Raw genomic sequence first — 27,772 nt, 5'->3', positions numbered from 1 at the left:
TATGGTGGTTGATCGATGTTATTTGTTGCGTTTGTAGCTTTAAATTCTGTCACAAATGGCTCGATGCGATGGTGTGTTATCGTCATGTAAAATCCTTGAATTGTTCTTCCACAATTTCGGCCGCTTTCGACGCCAAATAGAACTCCTTATAGACCGTCTGTCCTTCTAGAACCAATTCATGATGTAAGAATATCAACAACAACAACAACAACAACAACAATGAGCAATGATTTTTGAGCTGCTTTGGCGTGATTTTTTTGGTTTCGGCTTGTTCTTTTCTCTTCATTCCGATAATTGTTGACTTGTTTTTGCATGCCAAACTCATAAACCCGCGTCTCATCGGCAGTTACTTATATTGCTCTCCATGAATGTGGAATCGGAATTCACACGATCAAGCATGTCCAGACCTGTTTCAGGTACTCTTTTTGAAAAAAAATCAAGTTTTTTTGGACGAGTCGAGCAAGAACGCGTTTCATACCCATTATATACACCAAAATCATTCGAACGAACTCGCGCGAGATGTAGAGCTCTCGTGCCATCTCTCTAACACTGGTCTGAAGATTTTCAAGTACCATATCATTAACTTTTTTAATATTTTCATCAGTTGAAGAGGTCGAAGATCGTCCAGAACGTAGCATGTCTTCAACGATCTCGCGACCGTCTTTGATGGCTTTGTACCACTCGTAGTCTTGTGTTTTTGATAAAACTGAATCACCGTAAGCTTTTTCCAATACTCGCAACGATTCCGCACAGGAAACTTGGTTAGAACTACAAAATTTGAGACAAATTCTTTGTTTGATATTTTTATCCATTGTAAAAATCGCAACGCACTACTCAGGTGTATTGATTTAAGCAGCTGATGTAAACAAACTGATGACAGATCGCGCTCATATTTGGCATAGTAATTAAGAACAGTAAAAACAACCTAGAAAATACATTTTTTTGAAATATCATTTACCTGGGGAATTTAATTACAATTTCCGGTTGCTTTTTTTCACAATGTAGCTTCCTAATCTTGGTTATGCCAGTCTATTTGCATTATGCCAGTTGTATGTTCGATTCGCCACTTTGGTTCCATGGCAATTTTAAACACAAAATCTTAATATTATTAAATATTTTCAATCGTTTTTCGTAAGCATATTTAACATGACAAATTGCATCTATATTGAATTACAGTTTTATTCTGCATATAGCATGTAGATGTCTGCAAATGCACTTGCCAATCATGATTCTATTCAGTTGTCCATTTATTTCGCATTTACTTGTTGACGATGCATTTAAATGAAAATTAGTTTTCAATCTGACAATCATTCACTTCGTACAAATGTATGCAATTTATATTGATCCAGCTATTTTGTCGAAGAATTACAACTTCCTTCCTTGTGCCATTGTGGCACAGAGACATACATGTATATGTATATATTGATGGATAGAATAGAAAATATACTATTACTTTTGCATATTCATAAGTTTAATTGAATTTGATTGAATACCAAAATAATATAATGTGGAGTAGAAGCAACAGTAAAAACAAATATGTAAATCGACAAATTTAAAAATATTTATAATATTAATTTAGCATGCATTGAAACATGTGCGTTTGCACTATATAGTCAGCTGTAAATTTGTTAAAAGAGTTCTTTAAATTTTGAAGTCAATTAAAGAGTGATCCCTTTCTAAGTTTCCTATTTAAAAAAAGAGAGACTTCAAATTTAATGGGAATGTTTATTCTTATTCGACAGAACATTCTTTGGCATTTATTTTTTGGAGATTATCTCTTTCAAATGTTGGCCGCGGCTACGACTCAGGTGGTCCATTCGTTGAGTCCAATTTTCGATGACTCGTTCCAGCATTTCGACTGGTAACTGGCGAATGGCACGCGAATGTTCTGCTCCAAGACCTGAATAGAAACGGGATTGTGCGCATAGACTTTAGACTTTATATATCCCCCAGAAAAAAGTTTAACGGTGTGATATCACACGATTTTGGTAGACAATTGACCGGCCCAAAACCGTAAAATTATCTGCTCACCGAAGTGTTCTCTCAAAAAATCCATTGATTGATGCGATTTGTGGGAAGTGGCGCTGTCTTGTTGAAACAAAATGTCGCCGAGATTACGAGCTTCAATTTCAGGCATCAAATACGCGGTTATCATAGTGCGATAATGGTCGCAATTGACGGTTACGTTCTCACCGACATCATTTTTGAAGAAATGTGGACCGGTGATTACACCGGCCCACAAACGACACCAAACCGCTGTTTTTTTTATTGAAATGGGAGCTGTTAAATCTCTTCATGTGGCTCTTTGTCCCAAATTAGGCAATTTTGCTTGTTTACATACCTAATGAGCCAGAAATGGGTCTCATCGCTGAACAAAATTTTGAAACGTCGGATCTTCTGATGAATATAGATGAAATTGTTTAAAATGACAAATTCATATCAGCTTAACTGTTGTTGTTGAGCGGCAGAAAATATTCCTGAGTGAGAACGGATATCAACTTAGCTTTCATACTCGCCTTTTAGCTTATATGAGACTAAGTATCACACATTTTGGTTCTTACTTCTTGAACAATCCAACATAGCATTATATCGCCCTGGCTGATTTGTGTTGTGCTCCACATTTACTAAGTGGTCAGAGAAAATGTGTCGACACAACTATAATCTATAATTGTCCAAGTAGCATTTATCAACCCACAAGCCTACGAGTGGTACAAAGTCTTCAACGGTTGGGAGAAGAATATGGTGCTTGAAAATCGTTAGGCAAGTGTTAGAGAGGTCTCGACATCTCCCGCGAGTCCGTTCGAATGATTTCGGTGTATATTTTGGGTATGGAACGCGTTCTTCTCGACTCGTCCCAATAAAGCTGAATATTTTTTTCAAAAAGAGTACGATTGTGACCGAATTTGAAGCCAAAAATGCAATGAATACGATCGGTCAACCTCCGCATTCACCAGATTTGGCTACTGGGTACTTTTTTGTCACAATGTATGGTAGAATACCATGCCATGTCAAAGAATAATCCTTACCGCTATTCGGGTAGTCGCATTTATTAATAATCTAACCCCTAACCTCCCATCCATATCAATGTTTGTATATCGTATTTTCTCACACACATACATATGTACATACATTTGTACAAATTTTAAAATTTATGCCTCACTTGTAAACTTTTACAGCATCATTTTATATTTTGTGCTCGACTTTGCATTTACATATGTATGTCCATATATTATTTTCTTCGACTTTATTGATTACGTTCCTTAGGCCAATTTCGATTCTACCATGTATGTACATGTGAGCATTTTATGGCTTATGAATTTCTTTCGGATGCATAACCTATAAATTATTCGTTCGTTGAATCGTAAATTCTTGCTCATATGACCTCCATATGAGTTTAAGCGCCTAAAAGCTGTAAAATTACTGTAATATTTTACACACACCAATAAGGCTTAGCTAATAACGACAACAAGTGAGTTATAGAGTTGAAAAGTAATTGTGTAAAGTGTGGAAATTTTGTATTTTACATTTACTGCTGCTTGATAATATGTGGATTTACTCACATATGGACAGACACACACTCATGTTTAGTGAAACATTTGTAATATTAGCGTATAAAATATTATTAAAGATTTATTTATTTTGTCGCCTTCAAAGTCTTTTCCGCCAGATGTGTAATACCCTTATGTCAACGATTTTTCCAGTCCTCGAAACACTTTATATAAGCACTTTTGGGATGGCCTTCAGCTGCTTTAGCGAATTTTATTTTATCTCTTCCATTGACTGCAAACGGTTTTCACGGAGCGCCAATTAAAGTTTAGGGAACAAGGAAAAATCACACGGAGTCAAATCTGGTAAATACGGTGGTCGATTGATGGTATTCATTGCGTTTTTGGCTTTAAATTTGTTCACAATCGTGGCTCGATACGTTGCTGATTTATCAACGTGTAAAATCCATGAAATGTTCTTCCACAATATCGTCCGTTTTCGACGGATGTTCTCACGCTAACGCCACAATACGGCGAAATAGAATTTCTTATTAACCATCTGTCCTTCCGGAACAAATTCATGAAGCACAAAACCAAATCACCTTTATTTTTGAGCGGCTTTGTCGAGGTTTTTTTGGCTTCGGCGATGCTTTTTTTCTCCATTCCGATGATTATTGACTTCTTTGCACGTCAAACTCATAAACCCATGTCTTGTCGGCAGTTATTATGGTCTTCATGAACGTGGGATCGCAATTCCCAACAACAAGCATGTCGAAACCTGTTTACGGTACTTATTTTTCGAAAAAATTCAGCTTTATCGGGATGAATCGAGCAAGAGCGCTTTTCATATGAAAAATATTCACTAAAATCATTCGAACGGATTCCCGAGAGATGTCGAGCTCTTTTGCTATCGCTCTAACTTCACTTTTCTTATATTTTCATCACTTGAAGGGTCGTTAAAAACTAGTGTCTTTAATTAATTAAACTGAATCACCTTAAGCCTTTTCCAGCATTTGCAACGATTCCGCATGCCAAATTTGGTTAGATATGCAAAATTTGAGACAAATACTATCCATTGTAAAAATCGCAACGCACTATAGAGGTGTAATGACTTAAGCAGCTACTGTAAACAAACTGGTTTACAGATTTGGCACAGTAATTAAGGACAGTCCTATCAACTTAGCAAAATACATTGTTACATAGTCCCTCAATTTTTGAAATATCGATCTGTAATTTTGTGCATGTCCTTTTCTTCCCAAGAAGTTTGTCATTTGTCGGAACCGTCGATATCGAACCACTTTAGGATACACTTAGATACAATTCAAACTGACCGATCAACATGAAGTCGTTGTATAGAAAACTTTTTTATTTGACAAGCGATCTTCAGGAAATTTGGCATATACAAATGTCCAAGACAGTACTAATATCTCCAAAGATTTTGTTCAGATCGGATCACTATATAATAAAGCTGCCATACAAACTGACCCATCCAAATCAGATTCTTGCAAAGCAATCTTTTTTATTTGGCGAGATGTCTTCGAGAAATTTTTCATAGATTATTATCCAAGACAATGCCACAATCTCCGAACATTTTGTTCAGATCAGAGTACTATAAAATATACCGGTCATGCAAACTGAATAATTAAAGTTAAACTCTTAAATGTAAAACTTTTTTGTTTGAAAAGTTATCTTCACGAATTTTGGTGGAGATTGTTGTTCAAGGTAGCGCCACAATATCCCAAAAAATTGTTTAGCTCGGACCACTATAGAATAAAAATGCCATACAAACAGACTGATGGTAATCAAATTTTTGTATGGAGAACTCTTTTTTTTTTTTTGAGAAATTATCATTATGAAATTCGTCATATATTATTATAAAAGGCAACGCTACAATCTGAATATATTTTACGGATCGGACCACTATAACTTATAGCTGTCATACAAACTGGCAGAACCAAATCAAGATAGAGATTTGTATTTTGTTTGCTTAAAAAAAATCATATATAGTAATTTGTATTTATTGACAATCAACTAAAATCTCCACCACAAAGTACCATGGCGCTTTAAACAAGAGCACTTCTGCTAGCAACTCACCACAACTGCTTTCTTCAAACTTTGCATATAATTAATTAAACATTTAAGAAAGCATTTTGTACAAAATGAACCATTTGCATACTTATTAGTATTCAAAATGTAGCTCCACACATATATAACTGCGTGATTTGGCTTACTTAAGGCGCACATGTAGATAGTAATTTGTAGGGATCTGCCACATATACACATTCCAAGCAAATACTCTTACTTTGACTGCTTGAAATCCGTAAACCCTGCGCGCTACACGTTTATTACCTTGCCATAACTGCTATCACAACTGTTGCTATGCACCCCAATATAAGTACATATGTTTGCTGCTTTATTTATATTGTTGTTGTTGTCGATATACAACTTTAACGCTCGTTTTATGGCGGTCGTTCGTGTGAATGACTTTCAATGATCAGCAGATGCATTATAAGGCGCGCACATTTCACTACAAGATTGTATATGTATATGTATATGTGTATGTGTACACATACCTGAAAGCATATGTGCATATGTAAGTATATGGGTGTGTTCTCTGGCTTACAAATACCATTGACTTGTCTTCAAGCGCAAATTTACATTTGCTGCGAAAAACAGTGATATACATACATACATACATATATGTTAATATATATGTACATACATATACAAATGTAATACATACATATGTATGTGTATCTCTAGCTATGCAGTTTTACCTGCCCGAATTACTAACTGTTTGCCAGTGCCGCTTGCTGGCTGCCGCTCCAACGCTCTATTTGCCCTGTGAAGCATCCTTAGCGAACGTTACTTTGTAAAATATTTTGCCATTTGCATTTGCTTGTGTGTGTGCATGCCAGTGTATGCGCATGTGTGTGCGTTTGCTTCTATTTATGTATTTGTTGGTGGAAAACATTCTCAACAACCATCAATCGACCGGCCAAGTCACCATCATTACCACCACCATCAACGCCATCGCCGACTGCATCCTCGGCTTTCTGCCGCCTCCTACGTACGCTCACTCACTCACTTTTGCCATATTCCTCCTAAGTGCACTTACAGATGCATTTCTCGGCGCTCGAGTACGTTGTGAGTACACACTCTGTTGTTGCCACTTCCACTACCTACTACTGGATACATACGCACAAACACAAACACATACAACCCTATACTTTCATCGGCATTCGTCGGTACCGTATTGGTTTGTCTACAGGTAAATCAGCGTATTGAAAATGTGGCCATAAATGTTCGTTAAAAAGTCCTTTACCCACACATACATACGCACATAAAGCATCTTTGCGTTTGCATGCAACTGTGTGTCCGTGTGTGTGTGCGCTTAAGTATACCTTGACAATCAGCATTATTTTGCGCCCTCCTTTACCTTTTGTTTTCACTACTGTCCCATTAACTGCATTCGGTTTTTTTCTTTTTCCTATTTTTTACCTGTTTACTCTATTGAATAATTTTGTTTTTCTTTGCTTGGCTTTGAAAACAACCACTTTTCATACTAAACGCTTATGAAGCTGTGTGCGTATGTAACGAAATGTTTGTGTCCTTTTGGTGATTCACTTGTCCAATTGCTGCAGCAAGTTGCAAGAAACTGATAAAATAAAAAACCGTCCGTAGGCATCCCATAAATCAGAATGTGCAACGTCATCCACAAAGTGAGCCAGCACAATTATTTACAACGATGCAGAGATTGCAAATGTTAATTTGTTGTAATTATGTACAGTTAGTGCCATAGTTAAAGAGACTTCATTTATATACATATGTTATGTACTTGTATATCCACTAATATACTTGATAACTTGTATGTATTATTGCATGTGAGTTTAATAATTTCTGTTTTAAGGTTTATTTTCATCCTCAAGCAGGGGAAAAATTAAGAAAAAAAAGATTTAAATAACCACAAATCCACTTCAAGTAATTATTATTGCTTTCATAAGATAATAATGTAAAAGGAAAATAGTAAATTTATTGCTGCTGCCTAGGTCATTGCACCAGCCTCATTTCAAATCAGAAATTACTTGCCAACGAATTACGTTAGTTATTGCTACAAGAAATATTACTAAATGTTTAATTAATTTCAATTCAAATTTGATTTTTATACCCTGAACAGGTTGTATTAAGTATGCCACGAAGTTTGTAACACCCAAAAGAAATTATAAAATATATTTATTCGCCATGTCGAGCTGAGTCCGCCTACTATGACCGTATAAACGCGAAGAACTAGCTTTAGGTTTTGAGATATCGAACTGAAATTTTGCACACGTTCTTTTCTCCTCAAAAAGCTGCTCATATGTCAGCAGCGCCAATATGGGACGACTATAACATATAGCTGTCACACAAACTGAACGGTCGGAATCAAATGCTTATATGGAGAACTTCTAAATTTGAAGAGGTATCTTCACGAAATTCGATATATATTATTATCCAAGGCAGTGGTGTAATCTCCGCAGAAATTGTTCAGATCGGACCACTATAGCATATAACTGCCATACAAAATGACGGATCAAAATTGAGTTCTTGTATGAAAAGTTTTTTATTTGACAAATTATCTGCAAGAAATTCGGCATAAATTATTGTTCAAGGCAACGCTAGAGTGTCTCTGAAAAAATAGTTCAAATCGGACCACTATATGCTATAGCTGCCATACAAACTGATTGATAAAATCAAAATAAAGATTTTTGTATACCCTTTGATGCTATAAGAAATGCACTTGTGAAGGATATTATTGCTTTGCAGATATTACCTTGTAGTTGTAAAATTGTTCCTAATTCTTAAATGCCTTGTTACCGTTCCCACGACTGTCAGGTGTACGTAAACGGAATGGACCCGAATTTCTAACGAAGACTGCCAACTCGGTATCATTTCAGCCAATAATTTGTGAAATTCTTTCTGCCGCTTTAACAACAACAACGACTCGTGCACAAAAAGTCAACACTACATTCCAGAAGTTATATTAAACCAAACAGTCGAGTTTTTTTTCTCAAATAATCCCTGAAATGTCCTTTCTGTTATTATAATGGCTTCTAACGGGTGCATAAGAAAGATCTGTCAATATTTCAGGTTCCATGCACTGTTTACTTAGAGATTTGTTTCAATAGAAAAATCAATTATTGTTGTTTCTGCAATCGTAAACTATTTTCTTAATCGTTTTCCTGGATATTGTCGAAGAAAACCTATATATGTACATACTTGTAAATCTGATTTCCCATGCGTTGTGTGGATCGTCTATTTTGGAAAATGTAAAAACGGGTATTTTCGTATTTTACACTTTCCCAGACTCCATACTCACCTATTCCGTCTTAAATCTAATTTTAAAACTTAATAAAATGTATCAAAATATTTTCGGAGAGCAAAAACTTAGTGAAAGCCACACATTCTTTCCAAAATTCTGAAAATTTTCGCGTCAAAAACAAAAAGCGTCATTATAATGCTTACTGGGTTACCTACAAATACGTTTTATGCAACTTAGTGATTTTTAATGATTTATGTATGTTTTTCACAGCTGCCTTCCATGCGCACACATTGATTTATCCCTACATGTCCTTTTACTTCGGTTGCATACTGTACGGCTACCTGGTAATTTGTCGTTTGTATGCATGCAGTTGTTGTAATTCAATCCGCCTTTTACAAATTTCTAAATCACTGGTTATTGTTTTACATGCGCTCGCCACCAGCCTTAACATACATTCCATTATACAATCTGTTACTTTTCAAATCGCCTCTGCCTTTCTACCTCTTTATCTTCGGTTTTAGCCATTTTACCTACGAATCTTTTATGTTTTTTTCACATTTCAGCTGTATTGTAGAAGTTGCAATTCATCCTCGATTCTGTTTACCGCCTGCTAACACTTGTAAGTGTGTGTGTTTACACAAATTCGAAACTACCTGCTAATTTTTCTATGCTGACCCCTGACACACGCAGTCTCATAGCTGTAGCTATCAGTGCCTCGGCATCACTTCTCACTCCGCAACCTCAGTTGACCGGGGAAAGTCATTCGCACACGTTCTTAAAACTGCAGCAATGTTGCATTTCGCTCTAAGCTGTTGTTCTAAAGTTAGAATATTATTCGGAATTAATAATACTTGTAATAATCGAGTAACGTCCTTACCGGTTTCGTGTTTTCGTGGAAATAATATATTTCTAAATATTCAATGTCGTGCGGATTCTTGACTTCGTTGCGCAAATTTTAACCCCGTGTTGTAAATAGAAAGCAAGATGTGTTTGCTTTACAAATCGGAACTATTTTTTTCGTTTAGCGCGTTCGTATCTGCCTTACCTTATCGTTTTTCAATAAAATTTAAGGTAAGCTGGCTTTTTTCACAAATGTTTGCCCAATAGACTCGGCTACCAAGGCTGCGCAGCAAACAACCCAAACTTTATACGAAGTCATTAACAGCGTATGGCGTTTAAAACAATTTTTCAAATATGTATTGCTGTCTATAGGATGAAAAAGAATTAGAATTTTTAAATTCAAGCTTATGAAGAAGGTTCTAATTTTTTTTCGGATATACATATGTTGAAGGAATTTTCGATAAAATGTATATATACATTTATTTTAGTTTATATAGTACAAATATATTTCTATATATTCATACAATGCTCTACGAATGCCAAATAGTGTAAATTTTTGAGGTTAGATTTAAAATTTTTTCCATTTTGTGTTAAAATCTAGTATTCAACTTGTTGAAAATATAAACTCTGTTCAATTTGGCGCTGCCAACTGAATTTATTTTCATATTTTATAAGACTTTTATTATTTAGTTCTATTTATTTAGTTTTAAGTTGAGTGAATTTTTTATTTTTAGTATTAATTTAATTTTATTTGGTTTGGTTGCCAAAAAAAGCGACAATTACCGTCAGCTAATAAAAAATAATATTCTCTTACACTACAATATTAATCACAACATTTATTTTCATTTCCAGAACCCGATGTTGGCATGGCACAACATGAAGCCCAAAGATATTTCCTGCAGCTGCTTTCTGGCGTACAATATTTGCATCAACATGGCATAGCGCATCGTGACTTGAAGCCGGAAAACCTTTTGCTGGACGAACATGATAATATTAAAATATCGGATTTCGGCATGGCGACAATGTTTAGGTATTAGGTACAACAATTTTTATTTTATTTTTTATTATTAGCATATTTATGCGTTGAACAGGTGTATATTATTAAGCTTGCCACGAAATGTGTAACACCTAGAAGGAAACATCGGAGACGCAATAAAGCATATATTTCTTCCGCTTACGCGGTTATAGCCGAGTTTACGTGAGCGCACCAGCCGTTCTTCCTTTTCGCTGCTTGTATATACATATATATATAAATTATCAGTGCGACTTGTATGAGCCGATTTAGTCATGTTCGTCTATCGGTTTGTATATTCGCGAACTAATCTCTCAATTTTTGAGATATCAATCCGAAATCAAGTCGGATTAAACTCGTACCGAAAACACAGTCATATTGACTCAGCTGATCATACACAACTTTGTTGGTCGCGTCAAGTACCGCCCAGCGTCAACTGATTTGATGCAACCCGAAAAATCTATTCTTCGCCAATCACGACCGAGTAAAGTGTGTGGCCGTCTTCGGTTCAAATGAAATCATGTTAGTTTAGTTCGTTGCGACAGTTGTTTCAATTCAACCGATCAATTACTCAAGTAATTTATTAGTGATTCCCATCATGTGAGACATCTTCTTCTTCTTTATTGGCGTAGACACCGTTTACGCGATTATAGCCGAGTTAACAACAGCGCGCCACTCGTCTTCTTTTCGCTACGTGGCGCCAATTGGGGATTCCAAGCTAAGCAAGGTCCTTCTCCACCTGGTCTTTCCAATGGAGGGGAGGTCTTCCTCTTCCTCTGCTTCCCCCGGCGGGTACTGCGTCGGATACTTTCAGAACTGAAGTGTTTTCGTCCATTCGGACAACATGACCTAGCCAGCGTGGCCGCTGTCTTTTAATTTGCCGTAGTAATCTCCTCGAAAATTTTCAGATCGAACTACTATAGCATATAACTGACTGATCAAAACCGAGATAAAAATCTTTTTGTATCTTTTTGCGCTATGAGAAATGCACATGTGAAGGATATTATAGCTTCGGTGCAGCTGAAGTTAACGTCTGTTTCTTTTTTTTTTACCTATACTTCTAATACATTTTCAATCCACATTGCATTTTCGCAATTTACAGTTACCACAATATAATATTTATTGATTTCGTACTAATTATTTGCAATAAATTCCGCTTAATCGGCTTACGTGCAGAGTTTCACTAAAATCAATTACTCATTTTCGCTTTTCACTATTTTTCTCCAAACACACAGATACAAAGGCAAAGAACGCTTGCTGGACACCCGCTGCGGCACTTTACCATATGTAGCGCCTGAAGTACTTATAAAACCCTACCACGCACAACCCGCCGATATCTGGTCCTGCGGCATTATACTGGTCACTATGCTGGCTGGTGGTAAGTAATGCATTTAAAATATAATAAAAATAGACCGCTACACAGAATTTTTTTAACTAACACCAAAGAAAAACCGCACAGAGTTAGCTCGTGCGCTTAAAATTCGCGCAATGCAACTTTATTTTATGAAATGTTCTTAGTGAAAATATAGCACAACACGTTCCAAGCACACAAACAACACACAATTTTGATTGAATGCATGCATTTGTTTTGTTTTTGTTGTTATACTATATTGTATATAGATTATGGCGCTTACATGCAACGCACATATCGTAAAAACTGTTCACATGTTTCGTCTATTCCCTTGCCCACTGGCGCACGCCTGGCCGCAACAGGCTGTCTCGCGCCATACAACGCCCACACATCCTGCGAAAGAAATTCTGAATTCCATGCTGCACATACAACCACATACAAATATGCGCATATGTTTTTTATGGCGCTCATGCATCGCTGGGTGACACGCCCAGATAGCGCCGTGCTCCACTATATACATATTTTATCCGGATGCATGTGTTATATTCATAATGCCACACACACACACACATAGACGCACACTCGTGCGCTTTAGTAACAATATCCGTCCAACTCGTTATTCGTCACATCCGCGCATCCTCATCAATCAAGTCGAACACATTTCATTATTTGCCTCGGTTTACATGCTGCACTTGCCTTGCCATACGTGCCGTTTTATTTTGTATATAGCAAATTTTTTTGTGTAATATTTCATACGCCGCGTAGATTATCGCCTGCAGTGCGGATTGCGTTTTTTGTTTTGTCTTTTTGTGTTTTTTGTTTTTACGTTTTTCTTACCCATATTCATCGTATTAAATTGTCGTTTTGTCGTACGAAAAAAGTTGCATATTTGTGTCATATTGTTCGGGTAGAAATTCGGTTTTAAAACGACGCTCATGCAGGGTTTATGTACGTGCCTGTTTAAAAAATTGATTTAGAAATAAAAAAATTGCACCATTAAACTCATCATCAATCAATCAATCGACAAATCAATCGTCCAACCAGCCAATCAATCTCTCAAATCATTTTTGCTGTGTCTTTGGTATTCTAGCTGTAGATTCTTAAATATGCTATCATCTAAAGCTTTTATACCAAAGCTCCAGCTTAAATTGCTTGCTGCACATTTTTTCGTTGTTTTGTTGCTATTTGTCTGTTTCGCTCGCTACTTACTTACTTTTTGTCTCGTTCGTTATTGTTTGAATGCTCGGTTTCTTTTTTGAGATTATTTTTTACCGTTATTCGTTATTTTTTATTAAATTGTGTTTGCTCGTCTTGTTTGAATTTTGCTTTAGTATAATTCGTTTTTTTGTGTGAAATGTGTTTCGTTTAAATTATGTGCGTTTTTTGTTATGTTCGCCCACTGTGCACTAATGTTTTCATTTAATTTTGCAAAATTATTTAATTTTTTTCGAATTTATTAAATGTAATTTTGCCACAGCTGTGTTTGGCTTGCCACACTTGCTTTTATTTTTGCTTAAAAATTGAGAGAACTTTAATTCTGGGCGTCGGTATATACATACATACATATGTACATATATTAGTAGTGTTAAAAAAATTTTTACAGAGCTAAAAAAGAAAATTTACTTAATATAATATTTAATAAAATTATTAAATTTATTCAATAACAATAAATTAAAAAAAATAGAAAAATTATTAAAAAAATAAGATCTAATAATAATTTTTTAATTTAAAACTGTATATTAGTACTGTTAAAAATATTGAAAATCTAAAGAGGAAAGTTTGCTTAATATAATATTTAAACATTTTTCAAAATATAAACTAATTTTAACAGAAATAAAAAATGAAAATAATAATAATAAAGTATGAAAAAAATATTAAAGAATAAAAATAAACAAAAAAATAAAAAAAATAACAATAAACTTTGGGAAAAATATTTAAAAAATAATAATAATAAATATACATATGTATGTACATACATATGTATGAATATTAGAAAATAATAACTTTTTAATTTAAAAACACTATATTAGTAATGTTAAAAAATATAAAAAAAATAATGAGGAAAATTTACTTAATATAATATTTAAAAATTTTTCAAGATATAAATTTATTTTAATAAAAATAAGAAAAACAAAATAAAATAATAACAATAAGTATAAAAAAAAAATTTGAAATATAATATTAAAAATAAAAATAATTATAAAAAATATTTAAAAAAAATAATAAATACTAAAAATAAAAATATTAAAAAAAAATTAAAAAATTTAAAACAAATTTAAATTAAAAAAATTTTAATTTAAAAAATGTATATTAGTACTGTTAAAAAATATTAAAAATCTAAAGAAGAAAATTTAATTAGTATAATATTAAAAAATTTTCCAAGGTATAAATTAATTTCAAATAAAATTAAAAAAAAAAATAAAAATAAACAAAAAAATAAAATAATAACAATAAAATTTGGAAAAAATATTAAACCAAAATTAAAATGTATTAAAAAAATAAAAAATTTAAATAATATAATAACAAAATTTGGAAAAAATATAAAAAGTAGATCGGAAGAGCACACGTCTAAAAATATTTTAATTTTTTTATTTTAAAACATTAAAAACGTTTTATTTAATTAAAAATTTTGTTTAATTAAACTTTTTTTAATTAATTATGTTTTAATTAAAAAGCATTAAAAATTGTAATCAAATTTAAAAAAAAATATATAAAAATATTTAAAAAATTAAAAGAAAATAAAAATGTGTATATAAAAATTAAAATTTAATTATTAATAAAAAAAATTAAAATAACATTTAAAAAATATGTATGTAGTTATATTTGTGTTATATAACCTAGTAACAGCTGTAAAATATTAGCTATTTCAAATTAACTTATCCTAAAATTTATAATTTTATTTATACATTCAATTAAAAATATAAAAAACTTAATTATTTTACTAACAAATATTTATTACATAATTAGTTGGAGTCTTGTTTAGATTAAACTGCAGCCGGCTATACTAACTAATATAGCCTTATTTTAAATAAATTCCCGACAAATCAACTTATTTCCAAACACATCTCTTCCGCTTTCTCCACACAATTATTTTCGACCACATAGAACTGGCCTGGGATCAGCCTTCGACAAATTGTCAAGAGTTCAAAAACTGGACTGATAATGAACGCTGGTCAACACAGACGCCTTGGAGCAAATTGGACACATTGGCGATATCGTTGCTGCGCAAAGTTTTGGCCACAAATCCTACATACCGACTGACACTAGAGAAGATACTCGACCACAAATGGTGTAACATGCAATTCAATGAGAATGGTAAGTACAAAATGAACTTTTTTTTGAAAAATTAAAAGCTCTAATATAAAATACTTCTATACCATATATATAATGGACAAAATAAGTCAAAAAACGGAAAGTGCGCGCTTTAGTGTTTAAAAAAGCTTGGTAAAGCAGGCTTAAAGCTGTGAAGCTTCTATTTCAGAAAGTTGCAACGTTCTATACAAACATGAGCCCTTTGTCCAGGTACTTAGTGACTCTCAAGTAGGCATTGCCGTTTAACGCTGAGGGTTATTTTGTGCCTAAGCAAATGTTTCTACAATAACTACAACTAATCGGACGTTAAAATCACAGCTATGTGCAAAAAGTTGTTTGAAAAGTGAAGTTGAAGGCAATGCCGTCAAAAAACTTTGGAAGTTAAAGCCATCGAAAACAATTCTTGGTAACAGTAAAAAAACTGCGATTTTTTTTAAATAATTATAAATCGTTTTTAAAGTATAAATAACAAAATCATGTAACGTGCTTAAAAAGCTCTTTTAGTTTTTTTCATTATAAATTCTTTCTAACAGTCTGCTAAAGCCAGTGCTAGCTTTCAACTTTTACGTTGCGCTCTGTCCCATAAAAGCTCTCTGCTTAGTTTACAATTAGCAAGGCGACAAAATATTTTTTTTTGTTTTTAAGATACACGAAAGCTTAATTTTCATGTCTGTCGCCAACTGGCAGCTTTTCATCGCTTTGGCGCTTTAGCTGTATGATAGATTTGACTACTTCATAAAGCTAGATTACCAAAGCATTGAAGAGTCTGCTTCAACTTCTTTGAAATGCAAGAGAAATTAATGAGAAGAAATACTTCTGAAGTGTAGCTGAGTGTAAAATAATGTAAGAGATATAAGTGCTGGGTTGAAAAAATAATTAATATAATTAAAAAAAAATTATTTTAATAATAAAAATGATTAATATAAAAATAGTAATTATTTTAATGCTCGCAAGTTAAAATTGTCGAATTTTAGTTAAATTAAAACAATATTTAATTAATTATATAAAATTAATTAATTATAATCTAAAAATAATAAGTAAAAAAATAAAAGAAAAAAAAGGAAAACAATTTAAAAAGTTTTATACAAAAAACAATTTGAAAATATACCGTAATAAAAAAAATAAGTAAAAAACACTAAATATTTGTTGGAACTTTTTTTTAACCAGGTCTATTATTATTGCAAAGTAGAATAACAAAATAAATTTGAAAAAATAATGTACAAAAAATATAAAATTTTTCTATAACGACATTAAAAATAAAAATAATATAAATAAATTGAAAATATTTTTCGTAAATTTTCAAAATAACACCATGTATTATTTTTTCATGTGAAATAACATTTAAAAAGCCCATACAAAAAAATATTTTGAGATTATACCACATAAAAAAAAATAAAACCTAAATAATAAATTGAAAATATTTTTTATAATTTTTCGAAATAACATCATGTATTATTTTTTAATGTGAAATAACATTTAAAAAGCCCATATAAAAAAGATTTTAAGATTATACTATAACCGCAAAAAAAATTAAAAAAGAAATAATAAATTGAAAATATTTTTTTGTAATTTTTTAAAATAACACCATGATATATTTTTGCTAAGTGCAGAAAAAAAATCAAAAATTTATTTTAAAATAATACTATAACCACATAATATTACCATAACCATATAAAAAATATTTTTTTGTCTTATTTTTTCTTCAAAGTGTTATAATTATGTCCAAAAAAATACATTTTTTTTTTGCTATTTGCGTTGCTATTTTTTTCAAAGTGTTATAATTATGTTCAAAAAACTACGTTTTTTTTTTGCTTTTGTGCATTTCGTTTTGTTTTTATGTTTGCATTCTCTTTTCGTTTGCATATTATTTGTTCTTTGGTGATTTTAGCTGTATGGTAGGCGTACTAGAAATCCATAGAGCTTTATTACCAAAAACCAAATGATTTTTGCATTTTCTTTTTCCAATGCAATTCATTTTATTCAGTGTGTGTGTTTTCGTTTTCTTAAGTGCGTTTTTGATATAATTTTTACTTCACATATTATTTATATTTAATATTATTAACCAAAAAAAAAAAAGTGGTGTGCAACACAACTAATTTGCCAACTTCATTCATCGTTTTCTCCGCAGAACTTTCACACGATCTCGTTGATTCGGCCGCTGCGCTCGACATACACTCGCCGAAAGCCAAACGCTCACGACAGCATTCGAGCAAGCATCGTCTCACCAATCACTTCGTCGATGACACGATATCGCGTAATTACTGCTCACAACCGATGCCCACCATACCGCCAGATTTTACGGACGGTGGCAGCGCCGCCGATGGCGCCAATAACAATCCCGCCGCCGCACAGGAGGCGCGCTTCAATTTCTGCTTCTCACAACCTGCCCTACTGGACGATTTGCTGGTTTGCACGCAAATGAATCAAACACAATCGGCATCGCAGAATGTCTTCCATCGTTTGGTGCGTCGTATGACGCGCTTCTTTGTCACCACACGTTGGGATGACACGGTAAAACGTCTGGTCGCGACCATCGAACGTTTGGGTTTCGCCTGCAAAGTGGGCGATGGTGGTGTGGTCACCATATCAACGATTGATCGCCGAAAACTGCGTTTGGTCTTCAAGGCGTACATTATCGAGATGGATGGCAAGATTCTGGTCGATTTCCGTTTGTCCAAAGGTTGTGGTTTAGAGTTTAAGCGTCGCTTTATTAAAATTAAAGAATCATTGGAGGACATTGTCTTGCGTGGACCGACAACGTGGCCCATTGCGATAGCGACAAATGCTGTGCCTTAAAAAGAATTTGCGTTTTATATGTTCGAAGGCGTTTTGAAGTTGTACAATGACTGGCAGTTACAATGCAATTGCCAAATATATTTTATATATATATTTTTTACACTATCCAATCCAAAGTCAATTTCCTACACAAAATGTATACAAAGAAAATATGTATTCTCTAATTTAGTGTTATCACTTTTCATATGTCTGTTTGCATTATTATTGTTTTTGTATTCACATATTCTCATTGAATTTCACATATAGTTTTAGTAATTGACTTAGTTTCGTTTTTGGCTGTATTAATTTATTAGAAAACACAAATCAGACGAATGTTAATATACACATTTTATGGAAATCTTAGTTAAATATAAAGAAGACTGCTGAAATAACAGCAAATGTAATGTTAAATGAAATGCTTTTTATTTGTATTTCAAGTAACATTAATGTTAAAATAAGCGAAAATAGTAAATATAGATTAAACATATGTAAGTATATATGTATATACACTGTCTGTCTTGATAAAAAAGAAAAATATGCATATGTATATGTACTTACATATGTAGGAAAATTTATGGAAGGCTTCGAAAACAATTTTAAAAAATATTTTTATGTTCAAGGCACATGCAATTGGCAGCTGTAGAAGAACGAAAACAAAAACTCGCTACATTTAATGTCTCCAAAGGGTCAAAACTTTACTTTAATCTAATTATTTTCCTATTTGAGCGAGATAACAATTATATCTCATACTTCAAACAACAACAACAGGCCTTGGATTATTCGCATTTTGGAAGTTGCAGATTTTTATAGTCATATACATACATTATTCTTCAACGGCGGATGGAGCCATGTGTAGAAGTTCCCGCAAGTGAAAAAAGTACTCTGAGCGACATTGACTTGGGAGTAGCCAGAAGCGATTCTTTTACATATGGCTCAAACAGCTTACGACTTCCGGGTTTAGACCAAGTATCCTCTGGATAACCAAAAAACGTTCCTTTGATGGCGAAAGCTGAAGTGAGACGACAAATTGTCCCTCCCCAGGGTTGTGCACTCGGTTTGGTACTCGCCACGTAAACGAAAAAACGCAAGGAAAAAAACACAAGAGCCTTTGCGGTTGTAAAAGTCGGCTATAACTCCGTAAGCGGTGTCTACGCAAATAATGAGGATACATTATTTGTCTAAAACTTACCGATCCAAATGAGGTTAAAGTGTGAGGCCGGTATGTTCTCAATTAAGGAGCATAATGAACTCCTCTCCAAGAAGTTTCTGTTATCTACCTTTGGATGACTTCAATGACAATTCATCTAATCCTTACCTAATGCGACTAGGTTACCGTTATAACAACAACAACACACATTATTCGTTGACATGGATTAAATGCAGAATTATTAAAATTTTTTTAACTTATTACTATTTCTAGCTCTGCAAATTACTTATCGATAGTTTTAAAATTTGATCAGAAAGAGCATTTTGGAAAACGCTTATGATGGAAGGCTTGTAGTGGAAGGCTTCGGAAATGTTTATGATGAACAATCTGCAATTTACAATAATCAAACTAGCGCTCGATCTACCCTCTTTTTCGAAGTTGCGGATATCCATATGTACAAAATCCGTTTCCACGGATAAAATCAGCATATCCGTCTAACAAACGGTCCTAGAATTAAGCGTTATAAGAGTTTCTTAAGTTAATGTTACTATTCGTATTTTCGGATATTCTTTATCGAAATCTATGGTATGTGCGTTTTCTAGTACCCTATATTATATTGAAATAAACTCGAGCGAATATATTTTACATTCTGAGTTAATAATATTATTATTATTATGCATTTTCACTATTCCAAACTATTTGTTATTAAGTGGCTTTACTAAATTCCGCTTCTTTTTTTAAGTATAAATTTCATCAAATTAAGCCTGATGTTAAATCAGCACAAATTTTTCCATTAAACTAATAAAAAGTTGTCGCAGACAAATTCGAATCAACGCACATACACACTATATTACGTATGTGTATACAAATTTACAACTAAATGTCAAATAAATATAATACATTGACATTTAGTTGTATATATGTATGTAAGTTAATTAGGTTTTGTCTGTAGCAATAATGAACTAAATCATGCAATTTTTTGCGTCAAATATCACGTGCTCGCATCTTATATACATATGTATATATGTATGTATGTATGTACATGCATACATATAGGACATAAATTTTTTTGCGCATAATTATGGAAATTTTTGAAATCCTAAAGTTCGATTGTCTTCAAGGCTGAAATTTCGTCAATTAGATCAGGTAAAATAAGAAAAAAATCATTCTTCCTCTGAAATACAGGTGTATGTATGTATATAATTTTCAAACACTATCAATTATACATATTTAAATGACTAAGCGATGATTTGTATGCATATATACATATGTACATATATAAAAACCTAACAGCTGTCAAATAACTCACGTAATGTGCAAAAAGTATGACCTACCCTACGAGGTAGTGTAATATACCTATTCGGTACATACGGTAAAAGTGTGAGAGGGAAGACAATTCCTTCCGGCCTCGAATTTCTCAGGGTGTTCGGTGCTCTGTAACAATATTTTGCAGATTTTTTCTCCAATCATTCACTGAAAACATCCCAATTTGTACTCTACGGCCATGAGTACATAAATAAATAATGTATGCTGATACGTACATAAACATATACTAGATGTATACACAAATTATATACATATATATTATAGATAATATGTAGTTCTTCGTAATACTAAGAACACCAAGGACATATTTTTGTGCATTTGTGTGAACAAATTTTCGAAAATACAAATTACCTAGCTGATATATATGTACTTTTTCAATCTTTCTCTTTAACCTTCTCAAAAGACCTTGACATTGACTATATTGAGAAAAAGCAGAACTAGAAGTAATTTAGAATAAACTACAAATATGATTGATAAACAATAATCATTGATAATTAAAAAAAATAGCCTCATTTTCGTATGTTTAAATAATCTGGTTAATAAGCGGTAGCTACAAGCATTATTTTTTTTATTGCGTTCACAATATCTATTAAAATTTTCACAACAAATAACAAGCGCAGAGTTGAAATCAATATTTTCATATTAATTTTTTATTATTAATTATTAGCACAATGCTGCCAGACAATTATATACTCGATTACATACAATTGTAATGGACAACACAGAGTGTCATCGGTATGATTTCATGTTACATAACAACACTAATATTCAACAATTAAGCAATATGTTTTTTGAAATGTTTTGTTAATAAGCCAGTTAGTTAGATTTTTTTTTTGCACAGCAGTGTAGTAAGGGCAAATAATATTCGAAATAATAAATAATTCGTTGTGTTTTTGGACTTTTCTTTATTTTTTTTATCAATCTTCTATGCTATTTTATTATACCGAAATGAAATTTTCATTAATAATAATAATTTAAAGTAGTTTTTATATAAAAAGAACAATTAAGAAATAATAGTTCTGTATATAGTTTAAATAAAGTATGTTTAATATAACAATTAAAATGGTTTACAAGTATGATAAGGTGATGAAAATCATAACTGTGCACAAAATTTCATTAACATTTGTTGTTGTTGTTGGTTTGTTGTAGTAGGTGGCTATACAGTTTAAGGTACTAGGTTTGCATTTATTGTATTCCCGTTATTAAGTTCAACTTAATTTGCCACACCCACATGTTGTTCTCAAAATTTTCTTGAATTCGCCTTAATTGTGCATGTTGGAATCATTATTCATTGATCAACACTAAAAATTTACTGTGGCTTTCTGAATGTTTTGCCGGCATACTTCGCCTTGGCGCCCAACTCTTCTTCGATGCGAAGAATTTGGTTGTATTTGGCCAAACGTTCGGAGCGGCATGGTGCGCCAGTCTTGATTTGACCAGTAGACAAGCCAACAACGAGATCGGCAATGAAGGTGTCTTCGGTTTCACCGGAGCGATGTGATACCATGGTGCCCCAGCCGTTGCTCTTGGCCAACAAATGAGCCTTGATGGATTCGGTGACGGTACCAATTTGGTTGACCTTCAACAACAAGCAGTTGCAGGCCTTCTTTTCGACGGCAGTCTGGATACGCTTGGGATTGGTGACAGTCAAATCATCACCAACAATTTGGATTTGAGTGTTGGCAGTAATGGTTGACCAGGCATCCCAATGATCCTGATCGAAGGGATCCTCAATGGAGACGATGGGGAACTCCTTGATGAATTCCTGGTACAAGTTGGTGAGCTTTTCAGGCGACAACCATTGTGACTTGTCGCTGTTGGGGTTCTTGAAGTCCAAGTCGTATTGACCGTCCTTGTGGAATTCAGAAGCAGCAACATCCATACCAATTTCAACCTGTGGGTGGGAAGAAGAAACTCGTTTTAATATTCAGCAGAGTTTAAGGAAAAATATATTACTTGTTGTGCATTAAAAGCGGTTTTAATATTTTTGAATTGAATAATTTTCTCCAATTGAATTACACCATAATTTGAACACAACTCACCTTGCCGGTGTAACCACCCTTAGCGATGGCATCTTGGATCAAAACCAAAGCTTCCTTGTTGGATTGAATGTTGGGTGCGAAACCACCTTCATCACCGACAGCGGTGGCATCCAAACCGAATTTATCCTTGATGACCTTCTTCAAGTGATGGTAGACTTCAGAGCCGATTTTCATGGCTTCAGTGAAGCTGGTTGCGCCTGTTGGTAGAATCATGAATTCCTGCATGGCCAATTTGTTGCCAGCATGGCTACCACCGTTGATTACATTGAATGCAGGTACTGGCAGAATAATGTCCTTGTTGCCAGCCAAATCAGCAATGTGCTGGTATAGTGGTACACCCTTCTTGGCAGCACCAGCTTTGCAGACAGCCAATGAGATACCCAAAATGGCGTTAGCACCGAATTTCGACTTGTTCTCGGTACCGTCCAATTTCAGCATGAAGTTATCAATGCCTTCTTGATCGGTGACCTCAAGATTTGCCTTCAACAATTCGGGTCCCAAAGTCTTGTTTACATGGTCGACAGCCTTGGTCACAGCCTTGCCATGATAGCTGTTCTTATCGTTATCGCGCAATTCAAGAGCTTCATGCACACCGGTCGATGCACCCGAGGGTACAGCGGCACGGAAAAGACCCAATTCAGTGCACAAATCAACCTCGACGGTGGGGTTACCACGCGAGTCGAAGATTTGACGAGCGAAGATTGACTTGATAGGCATACTTGAGCTAGTTGAAAAATATAGATATGAGGATAAATTAGAAAAAATTGTTTATTTATTTAGTTTATCTAAACAAAATCGAAAATCTGATAAAAACTGATATCTACACTTATTATATTATTAATTTGACCTCCTTGGTATCTGTTATTCAATTATTAAATTTACATGTTTTTATTATCATTATTTGCAATTATGTGCATATAGTTCTAGTTCTTCTAAGCTGACGAAGTTATTTTCCATTACTTTCTATTACACATAAAAGTCGTGCTCTTGCTATAAATGACCTCTACGTAGCGAATAAAGGTCATAAGAAATTACCACATTAACGAAAAATCTCACCCGGTTATAAAATACTTTTACTTTTTAATATAAATATTAATCATAAAGGCATATTAAATGAAAAGCATTCAATATTAAAAATAAAAAATAAAAACACGAATATATATTGAACATTTTTATAGAACTAAGCACACGGTCACTCGAAAAATGTTATCTAACTTTTCGCCATTGTTTAACAAATCGATTGAATTTAGTTAGCTAAGATGTTAATTTAAATCGTTTGGGTATTTAATGTCATTGTATCTTATTATTATTGTTATTTTTAATGAAATTATGCACTTATTACTTCAATATTTTGCACAAGATTTGGAGCACTTACTTTAAGCGTTTAATTAACAAGAATTGTAATCCAAACGGAGACGGAACTTTGGCACCAAAATTCACCAACGGCGATTGTGGAGCAACTGACACTGAGTGATGAGCGAAGAGTACGATTTTACGAGTAGTAGCAGCAGCTGCTTTCGTGGAACACGACCACAGGAACATTTTAAGCATATATAACTCGGTTTTCGTGTAAAGCTCTTTGTATTTCCCCCGGTTGTTGTTATTGTTGTCGCAGTCGCAAATGCAATCGCCGAAATGTACGTGGTAGATCCGTCATCAGCTATTTGCGAAAGCGAGTTAGCCTATTTCTACCCCCTACTTGTGTGGATTTAAAGTACCCCCCAACAGTTGAAGAGACAGAGTCAGGCGCAGTATTACACAGGTAGGAAGTTTTTGGAATATTAAAGCGTTTGCCTATGACACAATAATTTGGAATTGCCGGCGAATGCGGTTTGTGTCGCGTATGTGTGTATAGTATACGCTTTTGCTCCTCAGTTCCTCTTCCCTACACACTGTGCTGTATGTATTGCTGCAAAACTTTCAATGACCTTCGTGCAAGGTGACAAGAGCGGATGCCGGCTGAATACAATCCACACTCTCCGTACCAATATGAGCACGAAAGAGTACTCCAAATACATAAACTTGTGCTTATCTGCGTTCCCAGTGATAAATAATAAAGCTTTGCGGAAAGTCACGAGGTTTTTTCGTGTTTAGATATGTTTGATAATTTTATTTGGCAGTAAATACAAATATGAATGATGAAAGTTTCAAATATATGAGGAAAAAAGTGTTGGAAAATTACGGGTATAATAGTGAACAAATGAACCGGATATACTGCTTAGTCGACAGTTTTGGTTTCTCATTAAAAGCTTACATTCTGCCATGTTACTTAAAAACACTTTTTCGGTTAACAGTAAACAATTTTTTCTATTCTAAAACTCTGCAGCTTTTATAACAAAATATATAGAATATATAGAATATTCTACAAGTAAAAAAAAGCGAAATCCGAGCACAAACGATAACAAATACGTATGAAACTACCATAATCCAATTTCTTATCATCTATCGGAACTACTTTATCGACACCAATAGAACAATGGAATTGATCAATTTTGCGAAATTTATCATCAAAACACAAGTTACAGTAATAAAGACACTTACAAACATATACAGCCGGTATCCATAGCAATTGTCTGATTATATAAGTTAAAATGAATGTTTTAAAACAAGCAAATATGTCGGTTTTTAATTTTTAGTTATTTTACAACCACAATCAAAAGAAAACTGCTTTCAAATGTGAGGGATGCCACCATATTACCTTTTATGTGAAGTTAAATTCTTTATAGAACTTCTTTAGAAACTTTATTTCTGATTGGCATACAAATAGCAAAAATATTTAAATATTCATATCATGGACCCAAATCTTTGTGGTTACGTGTAGTTTTTATTAAATAAATATATATTTTACCTAGATATTGCTTTTCATCTCTTAAATACTTGAATATCAGCTGGCAACTTCAACTATGGCAATCCAAATAGTCCATTGACAGTACTCCCTCAGAATCCAATTGGAAGTAAGTTAGACTGTCATTTGCATCGGAACGATAATAAATACAAAAACTCGCAGAAATCAAATGACGGTATTTGCAAAGTCGTGATTAAAAAGTAATAACGTGTAAAATTATCTCAGGAAAATAAGGAAAACTGCTGCGATTAAATAGAAGCTGTATGTGAAATGTTTGCGAAAATGCGTAAAGATTAACAAGCGTGTATAAAGTGATTGAGAAATAGTGCACAGCCCATTCACCAGCTGGGGTTTCTTTGTGAAGTAGAGAAAAAAGAAACAAAAATTCCAACGCAGCAAAAGTGTAAATTATTTATAATAAAAGCTGCTGATTAAGAAGTAGCCTATAAAAAGATGAAAATGCATTGATAGAAAAAGTGATAACTATTGCGTTTTATTATCAACGTCGTGTTAGTGCAACGTCTGCGTCCTAGTCCGTCAAGATGGTGTCGCTGATTAAGAATCAACTCTTGAAACACCTTTCGATGTAAGTAGATAGCAGCGTGTTTAAGATACATCCATATAACTTTATGATATGGATTATAATCTAAAATAAGAACTGAGTTTTTCGTATCCACTAATTAATTGATTTTTCAATACCACAACTTGGCTACATCCAAAATATTCCATGAGTTTTTCCATTTCAGTATACGAATTAAAATTAAATTAAAAACTTTAACAAAGCAAACAATAACGACTTTGTGGTGATTGTTCTCAATTTTCTTTTTAAGTGAAAAACTATTCGATTTTGCCGTAATTAATTTAATTTTGTTCTACGAGGCGCTCATCAATATGGGGTTATAGATATTTTCATAATTGACCTTTATTTACATAAATATATATACGTGTAACGAATATGTAACATGAAGGAAAGTATATAGATTACAATAAATCTTATGTACCCACATACGAATTCTCTATGTCCTATATACGATCATATGTACATAGGTGCACTTGCCCTTTATTGATAATACATTTTACACTGTTCTCCTTATTAATGCCATTAATAATACTATAGGCGGTAAAGCAAAAAAACGGTATGGGAAAATATTTGCTTAGCAAAGTAGATAACTTGCTTGGTCTAAAACTTTGGATAAAATATACTTACATCGTTTGTCGTATATTTTTATAATACATATATGTATGTAAAAATCGTAAACAATATTTTATGAGTAAAATTTTCACAGTAAAAACCTATTTACGCTTATATTATATGATAAACAAATTTAAATATTGATTTTCTTAGCAATTTAATTAACACGAAATTCATAATAAAACTGAGTTAAACATTGAGAGATAAGCAAACATCCAAAAAATCTTAATTTTTCAAAACTGTATCTACAGTCATGCTGACTGTTTTATTCTAACGTTTGACTGTAGCTTAGTCTGTAGCTAAATGCTTATCAATGTAATTTCAATAATTTTTTATAAAATTATTGACAAAAATGGTTTTATTTAATTTATTTTTAAAATTTCTTAACTTTATTTTCATACCATTCACTACAAAGCAAATATAAGTAAGTTTAACTAGGTCACCGAGTTCTAATTTAATAAATAAGATTTGAATAGTAAAAAGTTGTGCAATAAAAATTATAACTTATGTGAAAACTGTAAAAGCATGAAGTGTAAAGGATTCGGTCGTAGCATTTATTCCATTATATTTATTAATGCGACTCCTTGCAAGCATTCAACTAGTTGCATTGTGGCTGAGAAAAGCTACATTGGTGCGATGGCCATTTGCAAGTCGTGGGCTTACAGACTGACTGGCACCTACACACAAATATTATATAAAAATACTTTTGTATATCGTATATTTGGTTGCGCTTTGATAGCTTTACTCCTGTCGACTACAACAAAATACTTCTCCTAACGCTTGCGACTACGGCTGCCAGGCAACGGCAGTAGCATTTCATAATTTGAGACAGATAATCGCGTTGGCGCCTTAGCATCGAGTAGAGCCGCCACCAACAGTAAGCACATCTTCCAAGGTTTTGTTATGCGACGACAACACCGCGCGCACATCACTTCTTGTGGCGCAACGCAACAGTCAACCATTAAATTATCGTTAAAACACTGTCAAGTACAGCAGTTAGCTGTGCTGAATATTAGCATCGCCGCCGGTTGGTGTATCAAGTTTTCAATGGTGACGTGCTAGAGTGGGAGGTGAAGTGTTTGAAATTGCGTTTAGGCCAAGAAAGAAATTGAATAATTTCTCTATTCGCGTAAAGCTTAGTATGTG

The 27,772-nt window shown here is 33.4% G+C and overlaps 3 protein-coding genes across 14 annotated transcripts in view; 2 read left to right on the top strand and 1 right to left on the bottom strand.

Moving 5' to 3' along the window:
- Positions 1-18,485, top strand: part of LOC120769324 (serine/threonine-protein kinase grp) — a 45,879-nt gene extending 27,394 nt beyond the window's left edge. For all 5 annotated transcript variants that reach the window (XM_040096276.1, XM_040096278.1, XM_040096279.1 and 2 more), the window contains 4 exons: positions 10,477-10,654; positions 11,872-12,014; positions 15,093-15,302; positions 17,428-18,485. In XM_040096276.1, the coding sequence (XP_039952210.1) occupies positions 10,477-10,654; positions 11,872-12,014; positions 15,093-15,302; positions 17,428-18,095 (1,199 nt within the window). In that variant the 3' untranslated portion in view covers positions 18,096-18,485. The remainder of the gene's footprint in view (positions 1-10,476; positions 10,655-11,871; positions 12,015-15,092; positions 15,303-17,427) is intronic.
- A 2,684-nt stretch (positions 18,486-21,169) lies between these two features.
- On the bottom strand, positions 21,170-24,070 carry LOC120767386 (enolase). Its single transcript, XM_040093391.1, has 3 exons — positions 23,965-24,070; positions 22,590-23,313; positions 21,170-22,441 (listed from the first exon to the last, which is right to left on the bottom strand). The coding sequence occupies exons 2-3, from the start codon at positions 23,304-23,306 to the stop codon at positions 21,857-21,859; spliced, it is 1,302 nt and encodes a 433-aa protein (XP_039949325.1). The 5' UTR covers positions 23,307-23,313; positions 23,965-24,070; the 3' UTR covers positions 21,170-21,856.
- Positions 24,071-25,538: 1,468 nt separating this feature from the next.
- LOC120767383 (UHRF1-binding protein 1) overlaps positions 25,539-27,772 on the top strand; it is a 39,722-nt gene continuing 37,488 nt past the window's right edge. For 4 of the 8 annotated variants that reach the window (XM_040093387.1, XM_040093385.1, XM_040093384.1 and 1 more), the window contains exon 1: positions 25,977-26,020. In XM_040093387.1, coding sequence (XP_039949321.1) covers positions 25,977-26,020 — 44 coding nt within the window. Of the gene's footprint in view, positions 26,021-27,772 lie in introns of all 8 variants that reach the window. The other 4 variants (XM_040093382.1, XM_040093381.1, XM_040093386.1 and 1 more) reach the window with 3 other exon arrangements.

Source organism: Bactrocera tryoni, chromosome 2 (assembly GCF_016617805.1).
Source record: "Bactrocera tryoni isolate S06 chromosome 2, CSIRO_BtryS06_freeze2, whole genome shotgun sequence".
Lineage (NCBI taxonomy): Eukaryota > Metazoa > Arthropoda > Insecta > Diptera > Tephritidae > Bactrocera > Bactrocera tryoni.
This window is presented reverse-complemented; position numbering and strand designations above follow the sequence as displayed.